This window comes from Ipomoea triloba, chromosome 2 (genome assembly GCF_003576645.1).
Source record: "Ipomoea triloba cultivar NCNSP0323 chromosome 2, ASM357664v1".
Lineage (NCBI taxonomy): Eukaryota > Viridiplantae > Streptophyta > Magnoliopsida > Solanales > Convolvulaceae > Ipomoea > Ipomoea triloba.
Genome location: NC_044917.1, coordinates 25230347 through 25247935, shown reverse-complemented (window position 1 = coordinate 25247935; position 17589 = coordinate 25230347). Strand labels below are relative to the sequence as shown.

At 33.9% G+C, this 17589-nt stretch overlaps 2 protein-coding genes across 3 annotated transcripts in view; both read left to right on the top strand.

Moving 5' to 3' along the window:
* Positions 1 to 631: 631 nt before the first annotated feature.
* On the top strand, positions 632 to 4301 carry LOC116009993 (receptor-like protein 14). Its single transcript, XM_031249231.1, has 5 exons — positions 632 to 1045; positions 1173 to 1343; positions 1441 to 1515; positions 1799 to 1945; positions 2062 to 4301. Exons 1-5 carry the CDS (start codon positions 649 to 651, stop codon positions 4248 to 4250), a joined length of 2979 nt encoding a protein of 992 aa, XP_031105091.1. The 5' UTR covers positions 632 to 648; the 3' UTR covers positions 4251 to 4301.
* Positions 4302 to 14938: 10637 nt separating this feature from the next.
* Positions 14939 to 17589, top strand: part of LOC116010004 (calcineurin subunit B-like) — a 4139-nt gene continuing 1488 nt past the window's right edge. The window contains exons 1-6 of one of the 2 annotated variants that reach the window (XM_031249259.1): positions 14939 to 15096; positions 15427 to 15508; positions 15601 to 15725; positions 16187 to 16283; positions 17001 to 17110; positions 17427 to 17501. In XM_031249259.1, the coding sequence (XP_031105119.1) occupies positions 15439 to 15508; positions 15601 to 15725; positions 16187 to 16283; positions 17001 to 17110; positions 17427 to 17501 (477 nt within the window). In that variant the 5' untranslated portion in view covers positions 14939 to 15096; positions 15427 to 15438. The other variant, XM_031249261.1, reaches the window with a different exon arrangement.

Sequence of the window (17589 nt, the reverse complement as noted above, 5' to 3'; positions counted from 1 at the left end):
GATATATGATTTTGTTTTCTATTTAGAAAACAATTTTTAATAGTTTTTCAGTTTTTTTAGAAAATTGTAAGATTATTTAATGTTTTTAAAATGAAAAATTGTGTTAGTAAACATGTTTTCTAATCTGTTCTCCAATTCTCCAGTTTTTCTTTTTCAGAAAACTAAGAAAATTTTTTAGTTAGTAAACGGACCTTATATTTTTCCTAAAAAATATTACATTTTCCTTTATAAGTAACAAAGACTTTATTTCTGATTAGTATTACATTTAAGAATATAGATATGATATTTGTGCAAATAAGTATTAAATTCACATGTTGATCCAAACCGATTCGTGTCACATATAAGGATCGGTACGACCCATTTAATTAAAGAGAAGTGCGTGAAAAAGACGGAAGCTTGACTCACATTATAGGAGTCAAGCAAGCCACTATTAATATTTGAGATTTCGTATGATTTGGGTAAGAAAATAAAAATGTAATAATGAATTTGTCAGAAGTTTGTTCCAAGGAATTATGTTTTAGTGTTTGGTCATTCCTTATTATATATAGCAGGCTGGTGGATTTAACTTTGCATCACATTACACAAAATACGTACACTTCACTAGTACGTACTTGCATTGTGCTCAAATATATACTGAATACTATTCCAATGAGGAGCCTACTAGTTGTGTGGCTTTTATGGAGTTTGTTAATAGTTTTAGAATGGGGAGGCCATGAATGTTGTGTGAAAGAGGAAAAAATGGCTTTGCTTTACATCAAAGCATTTTTTATGAACATTAACAATGGTACACCTGCTGCAGGTCATACTCTACCGACATGGGTTGACAAGGGAGATGATTGTTGTACATGGGAGAGGGTAAGTTGCAATCCCACAACAGGTCGTGTAACGGACCTCACACTAAACCATCTGGTATATCCAATTGTGTATGGTTATGATAAAGAGGTGGTCGAATATAGTTTCAATGTGTCCCTATTTAGTCCTTTTGAAGAGTTGGTAAATTTGGAGTTACGTGAAAATTGTTTTCGTGATTGTTTTCCTAACCATGGTAAGCTCACGCTCATATATATTCACCTCAATGATTTCATTTTCAATATTGGGAATAGTAATTTTTTTTAATTTATATGTGTGCAGTGCAGTGCATGTTATTATATATTCTCTTTTGTTGTCAACAGGTTTTGATAAGTTAATCCATTTGAAGAGGTTGGAGACTTTGAATCTTGGATCTAATTCTTTTTTTCAAGATTCAAACACCCTGAGGTCTATTGGTCGCCTCACAACACTCAGATCGTTGAATCTTAGTGACAATTTTCAAGTATATTTTTATAACAGTCTTCCTCTTCAAGGTATGCTTACTTAAGGAACGTACACTACATATATAAGTCATATATACGGTATTCTTTTACAGTTCATTAATGTTTTAATTTACATAATGATGAACAGACTTATCTAATTTGACAAATTTGCGAGTGTTGGATCTTAAAGCTAACAAGTTCGATGACTGGCTCACAGATCTTGGTATATATTCTTATTCAACAACAATATATGTTACAAAGCTTTAATTTACCATATCAAATATCTAAATTTTTCTGTGGGGACATGTTTTTTTTATTTTATTTTTTTACTGCATACAAATTTTTTAGAGATCATGAAGTCCTATTCATTAGAATTTACCATTTATATAATAATATATTTAATTTTTCCATCAATAGAATGTTCTATAACATGCCAATAAAGTCATCTTCACATTTAAAGAATATCAAAGCTAAGTTATTATATCCTTATTTATTTCTTTTGCTAGATTTTACATTGTTCAAGAATTTAAAGGTCCTGGACTTGAGTGAGAACGATTTCGAAGGGAGCATTCCTCCCACTATCGGAAACTTGTCTGCTCTTGTTGCATTGTCATTGGCACGCAATCAGCTCAATGGAACTTTGTCTGATCAAGGTAAAATTTACCAAAAAAAAAAAAATCATATGTTTTTCATCAACCTATCCCTCATTAAGCGTTTTAGTTTTTAAGAATATCATCATATTTATTGTGCTACTAAATTTAATTTGCAGGATTTTGTAAACTAAAAAATATTGAGGAGTTGTACCTTAATACTAATAACTTCGAAGGAGTCCTTCCTCCCTGCTTCGGTAACTTGAGCTCCCTTAGAGTTTTAGACCTTTCTGAAAACCTATTCAAAGGAGAGATTTCATTTATTTTCCCCAACCTCAAATCCTTGGAATCCATCATCCTTCTCAATAATAATTTTGAGGGCAAATTCTCTTTTAGCTTGTTAGCCAATCACTCGAAACTCAAGTTGGTTGAGATAGACAACAATGGTAACTTAGCTGTGGAAACTGAAGATTCAAATTGGACAATCCCCAAATTTCAGTTGGAAGTCTTAGTATTAGCAAGTTGTAACCTTAATCAACAGAGCGGCAAGGTTCCAACTTTTCTTAAATATCAAAGCATGCTTAGGGAACTTGACCTCTCTCATAACAATATGAGAGGAGGTTTCCCTACGTGGGTTATTAAGAACAATTCAGATCTTCATGTTCTAATGCTAAGAAACAACTCTCTCACAGGGCAGTTGCATCTACCACTGCATCTTAATACTAGTATTGTTGAGATGGATGTATCTGACAATCAAATAAACGGAAAGCTTCAAGAGAATTTTGGGTTTATACTTCCACAAATTGTTTACCTAAATCTATCCAAAAACCACTTCATAGAATTTGTTCCATCCTCTTTTTGCAATATGAGTCAATTAGTTTTTCTTGATTTGTCGAACAACTATTTCACTGGGGAAATTGCCAAGGAAATGGTTTCAAGATGCCTCAATTATTTGGCAGTATTGATACTATCAGCTAATGGATTTCATGGAGAAATACTCTCAAGCCATTTCAACATGACCAATTTGCAGGTATTGAAATTGGAGGATAACATATTTTCAGGACCTATGTCAATCTCAATCAGTAGAAGTCAACCCTTACAGGTCTTAGATGCAAGCAACAATCAATTTTTAGGTGAACTAGACAGCTGGATAAGTAACCTTACATATTTACGAGCTGTTATCATTCGAAATAACTCTCTCCAAGGTCAATTACCGTGCGGAATTACTGCTGATTTTCTTCTTGATGTCTCTCACAATTCCCTTTCAGGACCATTGCCCTCATGTCCATTTAATGTTCAACATCTACTTATCCAATCAAACAGATTTAGTGGATCAATACCTGAAACTCTATTCAATTCATCAACTTTATTGTCATTGGATATCAAAGGTAACGATTTTTCGGGCAATCTTCCTTCTTCTATAATTGGTGCAGAAGACTTGAGGGTTCTTTTATTAGGTGGCAATCAATTGAGTGGCTTATTTCCAAATCAATTGTGTAGGTTACGAAACCTAAACTTGATTGATCTTTCAAATAACCACTTATATGGTCCAATACCTCGATGCATCAACAATATTATATTTGGAAAATCAACAGGCAACGATGTTGATTTTTCCAATAATGATTACTCAATTTATCCAATCAACACATTTACCACTACGTATGGAAAGTTTTTACCCAACGAGTATGTGGTATTCTTGGATCCTTTGTTGTATTCTGAATTGGTGATAATAGACTTTGTTACGAAGAGAATCTTGAACTCTTATGAAGGTGGCATCCTCAACCAAATGTCTGGATTAGATTTGTCATTCAACAACTTTACAGGCAAAATCCCTTGTGAATTAGGTGAACTCAAATGGATTCATACATTGAATTTGTCTCATAACCACATTGAAGGTTTTATTCCCAAAACTTTTTCGGGACTAAGACAATTAGAGAGTTTAGATTTGTCTTACAACAATTTAATTGGAAATGTTCCCACAGAGTTGATGAATCTTAATTTTCTAGCAGTTTTTTCTGTGGCACACAACAACTTATCAGGCAGACTTCCCGATATGAAAGGACAATTTGGGACTTTTGACAAAAGTAGCTATGAAGGAAATCCATATCTTTGTGGTGCTCCTCTAGCTAATAATTGTAGCCAAATGAGTGAATCACCCAGATTTCCCGCAACAACCTCACAGTTAACAAGTGAAATAAGGTGGTACGAAGTGGATATGTTTGTTTTAAGGGTAGCTTTTATCGTATCTTATATTATTTTTTTTCTAGGAGTAATTATTTCATTATATGTTAACCCTTCTTGGCGTATAAGGTGGTTTAAGTTTTTGGATAATTTCTATTATTTATGCTACTATAAGTTTTGTATGTAGTAAATAATAAGTTTTGTATGTAATAAATTTTGGATTTTAGTGGTTTGGTCATTCATTTGAATGCAACATACCATTTGAATTGAGTATAATATAGTTTCGTTCTGTTTGTTACTTTCTTACCAATTCGATTCTTAAAAATATATATATTTGTTGGGTAAAATATTAATTAGCATATATCCTTGAAACATATTAGTTAAATTACCTAGAAAGTTATTTTAAACATTTGGCTTATTTAAATTTCTTTGAAAAATTTATTAAATTTCTAATATATACTCTTACCACCTATAAACATAAAAATATCATATCCAAACACAAATATAACATCTTACCACAAATTTATACGGACTTAGGTATATAACATATTAAGTGCACATATATAATATATAGTAAATAATGTTATAATATATACACACGCACAAAATAAAATTTTCCAAAAAAAAAAAAAAGGCAACATACATACTTTTTCAGTAAGTTGAGATTTTCTCTTTAACGACAAAGTGGTATCCTTCTTCAAATAGATAAAACAATAGCAAATATGGTGAGAGAGGCAAATACAATATTTTTATAGGACAGTTTTTTAATATGTCACCAAAAATATAATGGTAAATATGAAATATAGTAAATTTTAAACTCTCCCAATTATCAAGGAGAAAGAATCCTAAATTTATTTTAAATTTTTTTTCTCAATTTTAAACTCTCCCAATTACCAAGGAAAAAGAATCCTAAAGGTATTTTAAAAAATTTTTCTCAATTAAAAACATTGTTATTGTTTGGGGTTACATTTTTTAGAACTATTGACTCCACTGGAATTCGAACATGAGACTTCTCAACCTATTAAAACACAGAAAGCTAAGTCAATACCCCCTCAACCTACACTAGGATTTGAACCTAAGGCTTCTTATTTGAGAAGTTATAGCTATGTCACTCAATCACAAGACCTTTGGTAAGTGCCTAATACTTTATATTATTTAATTTAATATATTTGAGTCATTGCTTAATTATTGGTAATCCATCATAACTTATTGATAATCTATCATATCATATAGCATCATTACTCATCTCTAGCACTCCAAATTTTAATTCTACCTCTCTTCCATTGGCTTGGGCAAAAAGATGAAGCACATACTGCATGCATCTTAATTGTCTAAAGTCAAAAAACGCAATGAAAAAGTTTACACATAATCCTTCATTATCACAAGTTTTGATTATGAAATTGGCATAAGATGATGATAAGAAAAAATTTTTATATTATTTACTCGTTCTCACAAAGCTATACCTTCCATACTCCATAGTAATTGGAATCAACAATTGCCAAATAAAAAAAGATGTAATATCTTCAAGTATAATGAAAATGGAGCAACATAAATGCATGCATTCATCAAAAAACATAAACAAATCCTTTAAAAAAAACATAAATAAATAATAACCCTATGGGTATTATATTCCATTCCACTAAATTTGAAGCGAAAAAGAAAAACGTGAAGTAGTTAATGGTGATTTTAGCATTTATGGGTATTATATTTCATTCCACTAAATTTATAACCCCGAGAATATTTCGGGATGTACTGTGGACTGATTCTCTATCAACAAAACAGTATAAATGTCGTTAAATACAAGAGCATTTCGGTCTTCAATTATGAAACTTTTTCAAAAAAATAAACATAAAAATATAGTAGGTCAACATACTTTACATAAAAAAATATTTAAACGTCCTTGTATTTAACGACATTTCAACGATTTTGTTGACGAAAGACAAAAAATGGTCATTTCATAATAATACTAGGACATAATAAGGATGTTCTGATAAAAAAGGACTAAAAGTGGACGGTCACCAATAAATCTAGGACAAAAACTGTAATTAACTCTTTATTAAATCATCAAACACTACTTAGCTTAATAAAAGTTTTCTAAAACTAGTTCTAAAAAATGAAAAATATAATTAACTAAAACGACTAAGAAAATAGCACTAATACAAAAACATTAATTCAGGATCATTGTATAAGAACATCCTTAGTACTGGAGTTATTTCGCAATTTTTTAGAAGTTTTTGTAAGTGCGATTAGGAAAAAGAAAATGGGAGGGGAAGGAAAAAAAACAAAGGATGCAGAGGCTCCTCATTCTTCACTCTCTCCCTCTATTTTCATCCAAGTCATCAAGTGTTCTGACATCATAAACCGTGTAAAAACCTTTGATAGGAATACTCTAAGGGTCGCGTATGGATCTTGGACTTGCAAAAAGTATTGAACTTTTGCAACCTTCTGTGTTAGGTCGAGGAAAGTCAAGAATCTATAAAAAGAGTCACAATTTCCTTTTTATTCTTTTTAAAAATAAATGGATATCCACGAACCTTCCAATGAGTCCTTGTGGACAAATGCAATCCATTAAATTGTGAAGACCAATGGCTTAAAATAAAAGATTTTTAAAAATTTTATTCCGTGTATTTTTTGCATGTATTTTAGGTGATTAATCAAGGTTAGGGGTAAATTATGAATATTAATTGCTAACTAATCCCAAGTTTTGTGGGATTTTAATAAGTCAACAAGGACTGCTCAGTGCACACTCCTTGTTGGTGGAAAACATGAAAAATATAATCATAATAATCCTACGGAACGATTATTATTTCTTGATAAACAAGGCAAGGACGAACAAAGGGATTTTGGTAGATAGGTTGTAAGTACGAGTCGAGTTGCACTCTCTCCTTAAAACTTTATTTGCTTCCTCCCAAAGGTGCTAGGAGCGTTGCAGCCTAGGTTTCCCAAGATAAAACGTACTACAGTTCTAAGTTATGAGCACTCAAACTTAGAACCCATCGAACTAGAACGTGGGAAAAACACAGATGGTAGAGAAAAAGGAAGAACAAGGTTTCCAGAGGTGAAAGTTTAGGATTTTAGTGTTATGTGTAAAATGACCTGCTCAACTACAACCTATATAGTAGTTGAGTGATTAAATAACATTGTATCATGGCATTAAAACTGATAATAAATAAGTCAATGAAACCACTGTAATAGCTGACCATTCACCTGAGAATTAACTTTGTAATTAAAAATTAGAATTAATTCAAAAATTAATTCTTTAACTAATGAATTAAGACGCAGAACGGTTGCTATCCGAGTGGGCAACCATTCGGCCTTAGCTAGCAGCCCACTAACACAATGAGCTGAGCTACCCGAGTGAAGCCTTTTCAGACACATTTTGGGGTTTGATTTGCACCCCTGTGCGCGAGAGAGAGCCTCTATTCTATACAATTCAATATGCCTTAGAAAGGCTCTTGTATATATAGTTGTGTAAATCCACATTTTAAACCAATGTGAGACAAAAACTGCTTTAAAGCTTTGCTACCTTCAATTTCCAACTTAAATGGGTCTACTTTGAGAATCAAATTCTCATTCACCCATTATCTATTTTGAGTGTACAATTGTACAATATATCAATCCCTTCGTCTAACTACGAAGAACACGAATCCACTTTGACCCGACCCAGTTTGAAATTGGACCCCACATATATTTGTATCACAAATGCTTGGAGAGACAGGTTCAGAGCGGCTAAGGCTTTTTCAATTGTTTCTTCGCGTAGCGATCACTTGAAGGTCTTGTCTAGTACTCAAGATACATTTACCTGGAGGTTCAGATTTGAAAGTTTATGGCTTGAGGAGGCTGCTTGTCGCGAGGTGGTTATTACTAGTTGGAGCTCTTCGTGTGGTTTTGGTTTACTGGAGAGGATTGACTAGTGCAACAAAGCTGTATGGGGTTGGGGGAGAATGTTTACCAAAAATTTTAAGAAGAGGATCGACTACTGGGAGAAACGCATGGAGTCTTTGAAGGGGAGGTCGGATATGAGGGGTTGTGCTCTTTTTAATGAAGCCCAATTTTTTCACCTTAAAGCCATTAACCAGCAAAACGTCTATTGGAGGCAGCGAGCCAAGGAATTTTGGCTAAAGAATGGCGATTTAAACACCACATATTTCCATAATTCTGTTCGACGTAGGTGCTAAAATAATCGCATTGACAGGCTTAAGGATGCAGATGGTGTTTGGGCAGAAAGAGGTATCGATTTGAACACCCTAATGATTAACTATTTCACTAATCTGTTTCAAGCTGATCAGGGTATCCTTAGTCCAGTTTTGGATAACCTTACCAAGAAAATCTCAAATGCTCAAAACTCTGCTTTGGTCAGACGCTTCACTAATGAGGAAATTAAAATCGCCCTGTTTGATATGAAGCCCGAGAAATCTCTAGGTCCAAATGGCTTACCCCTGGGTTTCTTCCAACAATATTGGGATATAGTTGGCAGGGATGTTGTTGAGTTTTGTGATAACTTCAGAATTTCCAAAGTCCTTCCTAATGCTAACAATACTCATATTGTCCTCATTCCCAAGGTGTCCAAGCCCGAGTCGATGGCAGACCTACGCCCTATCGCACTCTGCAACGTTTTGTATAAGATATTAGTTAAAGCCTTGGCTAATAGAATCAAACCGCTTCTTAATAACCTCATCTCTAAGTCTCAGTGCGCGTTCGTTCCGGGTAGATTAATCTCTGACAATCTGCTTATTGCCTACGAGGTCCAGCATTACTCGAGACGGAAGACTCAAGGTAATATTGGTTGGGTTGGGATGAAACTTGACATGAGCAAGGCGTATGGTAGGGTCAATTGGGATTTAGTTGAAGGAGTGCTAGCTAAATTGGGATTCCATTATGACTTTGTTAGCATGATTTCCGGGTGCATTCGCTCTGTCCATTACATGGTCTTGCAAGAAGGGAAGGAGATTGGCTCTATTTCACCTCAGAGAGGCCTAAGACGGGGAGATCCTTTATCTCCCTATGTTTTTATCCTCATGATGGAGTGTTTGAGTATCTTGATCAACACCGAAGTGCAGAGTGGATCTATTCATGGTATCTCTATTTCTAGAGGGGCTCCAATCATCTCACACTTAATTTTTGCAGACGATTGTTTCCTTTTTTCCAGGGCGAATTCTCTAGAGGCAAATATGATGAAATCTATTCTATGTGAATTTTCGGATGCCTCAAGGCAGTCCATTAACTGTGGTAAATCCTCGCTCTTTTTTAGCAGAAACGTTGACAACCTTTCCAGAGAAGTGGTCTTAGAGATCTTAGGCATATCAGAAGGTTCTGTCCAAGGCAAATACTTGGGACTGCCTTCTCTCGTTGGTAGGAGGAAGACTGAAATTTTGGGTTTCATCAAGGAAAAGGTGGTGGGGAGAATTAACAGCTGGAATAGCAAATTTTTATCTCGGGCTGGAAGGGAAATTTTGATAAAGAATGTTCTTCAATCCATCCCCACTTATGACATGAGTATATTATTACTCCCTCTTGATCTCTGCAAAAAGATTGAATTGGCTCTGAATAAATTTTGGTGGAGGGGGCAGCTTGAGGAAGGAAAAGTGATGAGTATAAATGTGAGTGTAAATATGGGTGTGAATTGTCGTTTCGCTGAGGATTGGGGCTATGACACGTAATTGTATGAATTAAGAATACTAGACACTGTACTAGAGTATGTGAATCAACTAGAATCCAAGCAACTAATAACTGAATGATGAAAAATTAAAAGAAATAAATTGACTAATGAATTAACTGTATGATAAGGGAATGGGTCAGATTATGGGAATTGTAATCTTGATGTTCTAACAATCTCAGAATTAGGGAAAGAATAATTAACCTAGGGATTTATGGGCAATGCACATAAGAATTCAATTCAGCTATTTTCGTAATCAATAAACAGAATTAGGCTATAATTGCCCCACTTTCGTGATGCATCAATCATAACCTTAAGCACCTAAGCATTGTAAGCCCCCAAAATTTACCCCTATTCTCATAGTAGGAAAATTAGATTGAAATTGGTAAGGCTCGAGGTCTCCATTCAACTTCCGTTGTAATGAATCCCTTTCCTAGACTAGCAATTAATTGTGGCCATCAATCAATAACAAGTAGAAAGCAATCCCCAAATCAACATAAACCCTAGGTAATAGATTCAATCCCTTTATGCAATAATCACAACTTGAACATCAAGATTAACAATAACACCCTAATCCAAACCCATAAGCGAATTACTCACGCATAATTGAAGTAAACAAAGCAAAGCAAGAATTTAATTCTGAAATCATAGCAGCAAAATTAAAGAATGAAAGAGAAAACTTTACTAACAATTCTTTAGAGCAATTCCAATCCAAACAATGATTCCAAGCTTGTAACCGAATTCAAATGTGTAAATCTGCTCTATTCTATGCTATGGAAAACTCTAAAGAATGGAAAAATTGTACTGAACTAAACTAGGGCTCGGAACACCCAAAATACAGGAAAAACGCGAAATAAATACTAGACAGCAGCCGGGTCACGACCACCATCACGGCCGAGATCGGGGCCGTGATGTGCCGTGGCCAACTGCTGTCCATGGTGGAGGTCACGGCCGTGAGGCAGCCTCCTGGTCCACTTCTGACTCCTTTCGTGCTCCGTTGCTCCTTTCCGTCCCGGGGTAGGTTCTTTATGTCTTGAGAACTTGTCCGAGATGACCGAAAATCCTTCCTTTACTCCTCATTTGTGAATAAACTAAGATTGATCAAATGTAACACACAAACGAGCCTTAAATGTATAAGGTAAAGGAAATAAGCAACAAAACTACTGAATAGTAGGACAAATAATGGTATAAAATCATGTGTATCAAAAAGGCATTCATTAGAAGAACTAGGATGATCTTTGCAGACCAAAATCGGTTGGTGGCATGGGATTTCACAAGATAAGAGACTTTAACATAGCTTTACTGGAAAACAATCATGGCGCTTCATCCGCTTTCCAAATTCTTTGGCTTCTAGACTATTCAAGGTCAAATATTTCCCGAAATCAACTTTCAATGAAGCTAATTTGGGTGGCAGTCCGTCTTTCGTATGGAGAAGTATTATCGAATCCCAATCCTTAATTAATAATAATTGTAGGTGGAGAGTAGGCAATGGATTGTCGATCAATGTCTGGAAGGACCCATGGCTACCCAACAGTGTGTCTCCTTTCGTGTCAACTCCTATGTATGAGGAACTAGCACATGCATCTGTTCACTCCCTAATGGACACTCAGCTCTGTAACTAGGACGTGGAATTGATCAATGATATTTTCATAAAGGAGGACAGTGAAAGGATTCTGAGCATTCCAATCCCTTTTGGCAACCATGCAGATAAAATCATTTGGAGTGCAGAGGAGAAGGGTATTTACTCTGTATGGCAAGCCCTATCAAATATTCTTCCAACAGTGGACAATCTGAGGGTTTGAAGAGTTATCATCAATCATGGTTGCTCCCTTTGTCCTGACCAGCAAGAATCGGTGCCTCACCTTTTCTTACACTGTGAGTATGTCAACAATTGTTGGAGAGATTTTGGTGATATTGTGGTTTATGGTAATGAAAAATTTCACGAGTGGATTAGTCGCATTCTATCAACCATGGACACACCCTCCTTGTGCCTCTTTTTTTCTGTAGCTTGGAGCATTTGGAAGGAGAGGAACAATAGAATATGGAAGTAGATTAAAGGAACTCATGGGAGTATCTTGGAGGAAGCTAAAGGTTTTTTGATGGCCTGGCAAAGCATTCATCAATGCCCAGTGTCACCTGCCGGCTCTAATGCTACTGCTAAATGGGAGAAGCCTCCCCCTGGGAGGTTGAAATTAAATTCTGATGCGGCCCTTTGACTCTTCAACTAGGATTACTACCAGTGGGTGTGTGCTAAGAGACTCTGATGGTAAGTTTGTGGCAGCAAGATCAGTACAGAGACCCGGAATTTTATTTGTCAAGAATGCTGAAGCTGTGGCTCTCAGGGATGCAATCCGTTGGGCAAAAGAAAAGGGTGTTACGGCAGTCCAGGTGGAATTTGATTCTCAGTTGGTAGCGTAGGGTCTATTGCAATCAAACGATAATTCTTCATTTGATCTTATTGTGAAAGACATTCATGAAATAGCTAGTACTATCCCTAGTATTAGTTTTAGATTTGTTAAACGATCTGCGAATTCGGTTGCCCATTTGTTAGCTAGGGACGCCGTGTTCAACGCCGGTTGCAGGGAATGGGATTTCGTTCCTCCTCCCTTTGTTCTTGATGTACTTTTGGCTGAGGCCTCGGAGTAATGAATTTGCTTTCTTTAAAAAAAAAAAAAAGTCTTAAAGTTATGATTATTCATTTGTGCTATGAAATACTACATTTAGGGTATAAAGTATTAGATTTAATGCTTAAAGTATTATGTTTAAGTCTTAAAGTTATTACTCCCTCTGTCACATTTTACTTGTCCTATTTACTATTCATTGGTCAAACCAACTCTTTCTTCATTACTTATTTTCTTTAGTAATTTTTTATTATTTTCAAATTTAATTTTTTGTGTTTAATAGTACTTTTAATGTAGTTTCTAAATATATAAATTTTATATATTAATGCTAAACTTAATATTATTAAAAATTGGATTAAAAATAACTTCAGCCAAGCCTCGTTAAACGAATCAGACAACCATTTTGGGACGGAGGTAGTATTATTCATTTGTTTTATGAAGTATTAGATTTAGGCTATAAAGTATTAGATTTAATGTTTAAAGTGATTATTATACATTTTTGCTATAAAGTATTGTGTTTGATAATTAAAGTTATGATTATTTATTTGTGATATTAAGTACTCCCTCCGTCCCATTTTATGTGTCTGGTTCGATTAACGAGGCTTGACTGAAGTTATTTTGAATTCAATTTTTCATAATATTAAGTTTAGTAGTAATATACAAAATTTATATATTTAGAAACTACACTAAAAGTACTATTAAACACAAAAAATCCAATTTAAAAATAAGTAAAAAATAAAAAAAAATAAACAAAGAAGAAAGAGTTGGTTTGACCAATGAATGGTAAGTAAGACAGATAAAATGGGATAGAGGGAGTACTAGATTTAGGGTATAAAGTATTATATTTAATGCTTAAAATGTTGATTTTATTTTCTTTGTGCAATGAAGTACTTAGATTTAGACTATAAAGTATTCGGTTTAATTGTTAAAATGTTGATTATTCATTTGTGCTATGAAGTAGTATATTTGTGCTATAAAGTATTGTGTTTGATGATTAAAGTTATGATTATCCATTGGTTATATGAAGTTGTTTATTATTTGTGCTATAAAGTTTTGTGTTTGATGATTAAAGTTATGATTATTCATTTGTGCTATGAAGTACTAGATCTAGGTTATAAAGTATTAGATTTAATGCTTAAAGTGTTGATTATTTATTGGTGCTATGAAGTACTAGATTTAGACTATAAAGTATTAGATTTAATTGTTAAAGTACTGATTATTCATTTGTGCTAAGAAGTAGTCTATTTGTGCTATAAAGTATTATGTTTGATAATTAAAGTTATGATTATTCATTTGTTATATGAAATAGTATATTTGTGCTATAAAGGTTGCGTTTGATGATTAAAGTTATGATTATTTATTTGTGCTATGAAGTAGCTAGTAGTTTTAGGCTATAAAGTATTAGATTTAAAAGTCAAAGTGTTGATTATTCATTTGTGCTATAAAGTAGTATATTTAGGTTATAAAGTATTGTGTTTGATGGTTAATGTTATGATTATTCATTTGTGCAATGAAATATTGTATTTAGGCTATGTATTAGATTTTATGGTTAAAATGTTGATTATTCATTTGTGCTATGAAGTACTAGATTTAGGCTATAAAGTCTTAGATTTAATACTTTAAGTGTTGATTATATATTTGTAATATATATAAAGTACTAGATTTATGCTATAAAGTATTAGCTTTAATGATTAAATTGCTGATTGTTCATTTGTGCTATGAAGTACTAGATTTAGGCTATAAAGTATAAATTTAATGTTTAAAGTGTTGATTATATATTTGTTCTATAAAGTAGTATATTTGTGCTATTAAATATTGTGTTTGATGATTAAAATGTTGATTAATTATACATAGCAAAAACTATTTTCTCATGTCCTATATCCAATCAACTTTCAACAAATGAAAATGCGCGTGACAATGATCATTACTAATCCCCTAAATGAGTAATTTTTCCATAATTTTAAAATTTTTGACATTTGAGATAAAGTAACATTGGGGCCACGGGAATTGGATTCTTTAAAAATTGCTGAACAAAATAAAATTGACTTTAAAAAGCTCGTATCCAATTGTTGAAAAATAGCGCCCAAAAAAACCAACTCATAATGCAAACCCATAAATTAAATATGACTCAAATTATGTTGACTCGACCCGTCTCACGAATTGAGACCCGTGAGACGGTCTCACACAAGTGTGACTCATTTAATAATTATGTCAACTCTGATTAGAATAGGGTTCGAACCAAAGACCTTTCTTATAGAAATTAATGAGTAAGTTAAAAGTTAACGGAATATTCCGTTACTAAAGTTTATACTAACGGAATCTGAGATTATTTAAGAAAAGAAAATAATATAATAGAGGGTAAAGAATGGAAATGATAAGAAAGCCCTAATTTTATTGGCTTTTAAGTAAAAAAAAAAAAGTTAATACCAATATTTCTTTTTCTTTCTGTTAAAGCCCTAACTTTATTGGCTTTAGATTCTAGAGAAGTATAGATGTAGATTGGAGAGGTAGATATAAAGTTATTAAGAATTTAATTATAAGGATTGATTAAACAAAAAGTTAGCTGGGCGCACGGGTTGACCCCCTCCTTCAGTCCTCGCCAAAACAAAATTAAACAATAAGTCCTGACATTGCGTGCAATAAACAAATCCCAAACGGCGACAAGTACGAGGTGAGGGATCGAAAATAGCAAGACTGGAGAGAATCAATCATATATTCCTCTTCAATTTGGAGTGTTGTACACACGAACGAACAAGGTATTCTTTTCATCTTTTTGGAGCTCCCATCCCATGCTGACCAATTGAATAATGAATCTCAATCCAATACTGTCGTCTGCTGCTACTATTAGTACCACTCTATAAATTTTTGGGTTTGCAGTTTCTTTCTCATTGCTCTTGTCCTTCACACCGCCAACCAAAAATCTTGGAATTTCATGTAATTTTCTGTTTCATGGCTGTTGCCCCAAGCTCATCTTCGCCTTTTCAACTTAGTTTTGTGCAAAAAGATTTGATTTTTATCATTAGTGCTATACTCTTTTGTGGAAAAAGATTTGATTTTGATAATTGGTGCAAAATGTTGATTTACAGTGAGATTGAACAATGGGTAATGCTTCTTCAATGTTGACCCAGTATGACATTGAAGACGTTAAAGATCACTGTAACCATCTCTGTAAGAATCTATCTTTAATTGATGCATCTATTTGTTTTCTTTTTATAGATTTGATCTATTTGCTACTGAATTTTTTTTTATGGAAAATTTAGTTAATCAGCAAGAAATAGTGTCACTATACCAGAGGTTCTGCCAACTTGATAGGAGTGCCAAGGGGTTCATATCAGCTGATGAGTTTTTATCAGTTCCAGAATTTGCCATGAATCCACTATCTCAGGTTGGTTTTTGGGATGAAAGTACAGTTGTGATTGGTGGTTGCATTTCCATAATTAAGTGATGCTGTTGTTTTATATTGGCCCTATTTGGTAAATAACCAGCCTATCAGCCAATTTTGGCTTATTTGACCACTATTAGTTGTTTGATTTGGTTAAAAAATCAATATAAGTGTTTGGTTAATAAGATTTTTGTAGCTCCAAAATACTAAAATTCAAAAGGCTACTCAAAATACTTTTCAATTAGCTTTTTGAGAAAAGAAATTATACCAAACAGCTATCAGCTAACAGCTAATTTACCAAACACCTTTCTACAATCACCTAATGTTATCAACTAATCATACCTTCTAACCCAATCAACTAATAGCTCTCAGCTAACAGCCATTTACCAAATAGGGCCATTGTGTTTATGTTTTAATTTGGCCCAGGTGTTATTTGATTATCTCATCTGTTTTTAATCTTCCAGAGATTGCTCAAGATGGTAGATGGCTTAAACTTCAAGGACTTTGTAGCGTTTTTGTCAGCTTTTAGTGCCAAAGCAAGCATGCGGCAAAAATTTGAACGTAGGTTATTTACCCCCACCCGATTACTCTTCAACTGCTCCGTATGTGTGGATTAGTAGATATGCTTTGTTTAGTTCATTCAAGACGTGAAGAATACTGTTTTTTTCTGGTTCAAGTATTATATAGATAGCTTTAGTTCTGGTTCTCTATTTTTTGGCAAAGGCTTACTTCAAAAAATCTTATCTTGAAATGCCTGCTATGCTGTGTATTTGGTAGGTGTTTGAAAATTTTATTTTACTTTGTGAAAGCTTAAGAGCCAAAGTATCATCAGAGCATGGTTGGCATTATATTCGTTCTTCTTTTTGCTTGTTCCTTCTGAAAACTGAGGATTGCACTAGCACTACTCAACAAGCTGAAATCATTCGTCTAAGTGCTAATTATTATAAAAAGGGACTGAACTTTGGGATGATATATAACATTGATTGTAGTGTATGAACCCTCAGGGTCTCGGGGAAGAACTATTGCGACAAGCATTCCTCCCCTAATCCCTGTACTTCAAGGGCACGGGTGCTGATTGGGAGTTGAGAGGCTGATATTATGCTTCCATTTTATATCAAAGAAACACCGTGATGATAACATCAATTATTTTATGCTTTGAACTTATTCCTGTCGCTCGAATAGTAAATTGGTGACCATGTAGTATTTATGTATTTCTTACTCTCATTTTAGTCCTTCATATCTCTTGTTTGATTTGGATGAATTGTGTTTATGCGTTAGTTATCTTCAAAGTATACGATTCTGATGGCAATGGGAAGGTCTCATTCAATAACATGACAGAAGTGCTTCAGGATTTGACTGGCTCGTTCATGTCAGATAAGCAAAGAGAGGTTCAAATCATTCTATGCCTAATTTACCATTATTTCTGTTTTCTATCGTTTCTTATTGAATTTGTAAATACGATATATAGCATGTTGTGGGAAAGCCTATAATTAGGTGTCTATTCCGCATTCCATTCTATTAGATTCAACACTTATTATTTTACGCTGCTTTCTAGCTTTTGGCATTTGCATGCAATTTTCCTTCATTGTTTTCTAGTATAATGCTTGTGAACCTTATGCAGTTCGGTTAATCTGTCTTATTGTCTTTTCTCCTTTCTGAGAAACGCGTTTTAAGGTGTTGACAAGTTCCTAGCGTGTTTCGTAGGATGTTTTGAGACAAGTTCTGCACGAGGCAGGTTATGCGAGGGACTCCTTGTTACTTTTGGACGATTTCGTTAAGGTTTGTATGTCCCATTTTCGAATTCTCAAACATTTAGCAGTAAGATAGGCCCTTTGTTTTTTTTTTTTTTTTTTTTTTTTTTTTTTTG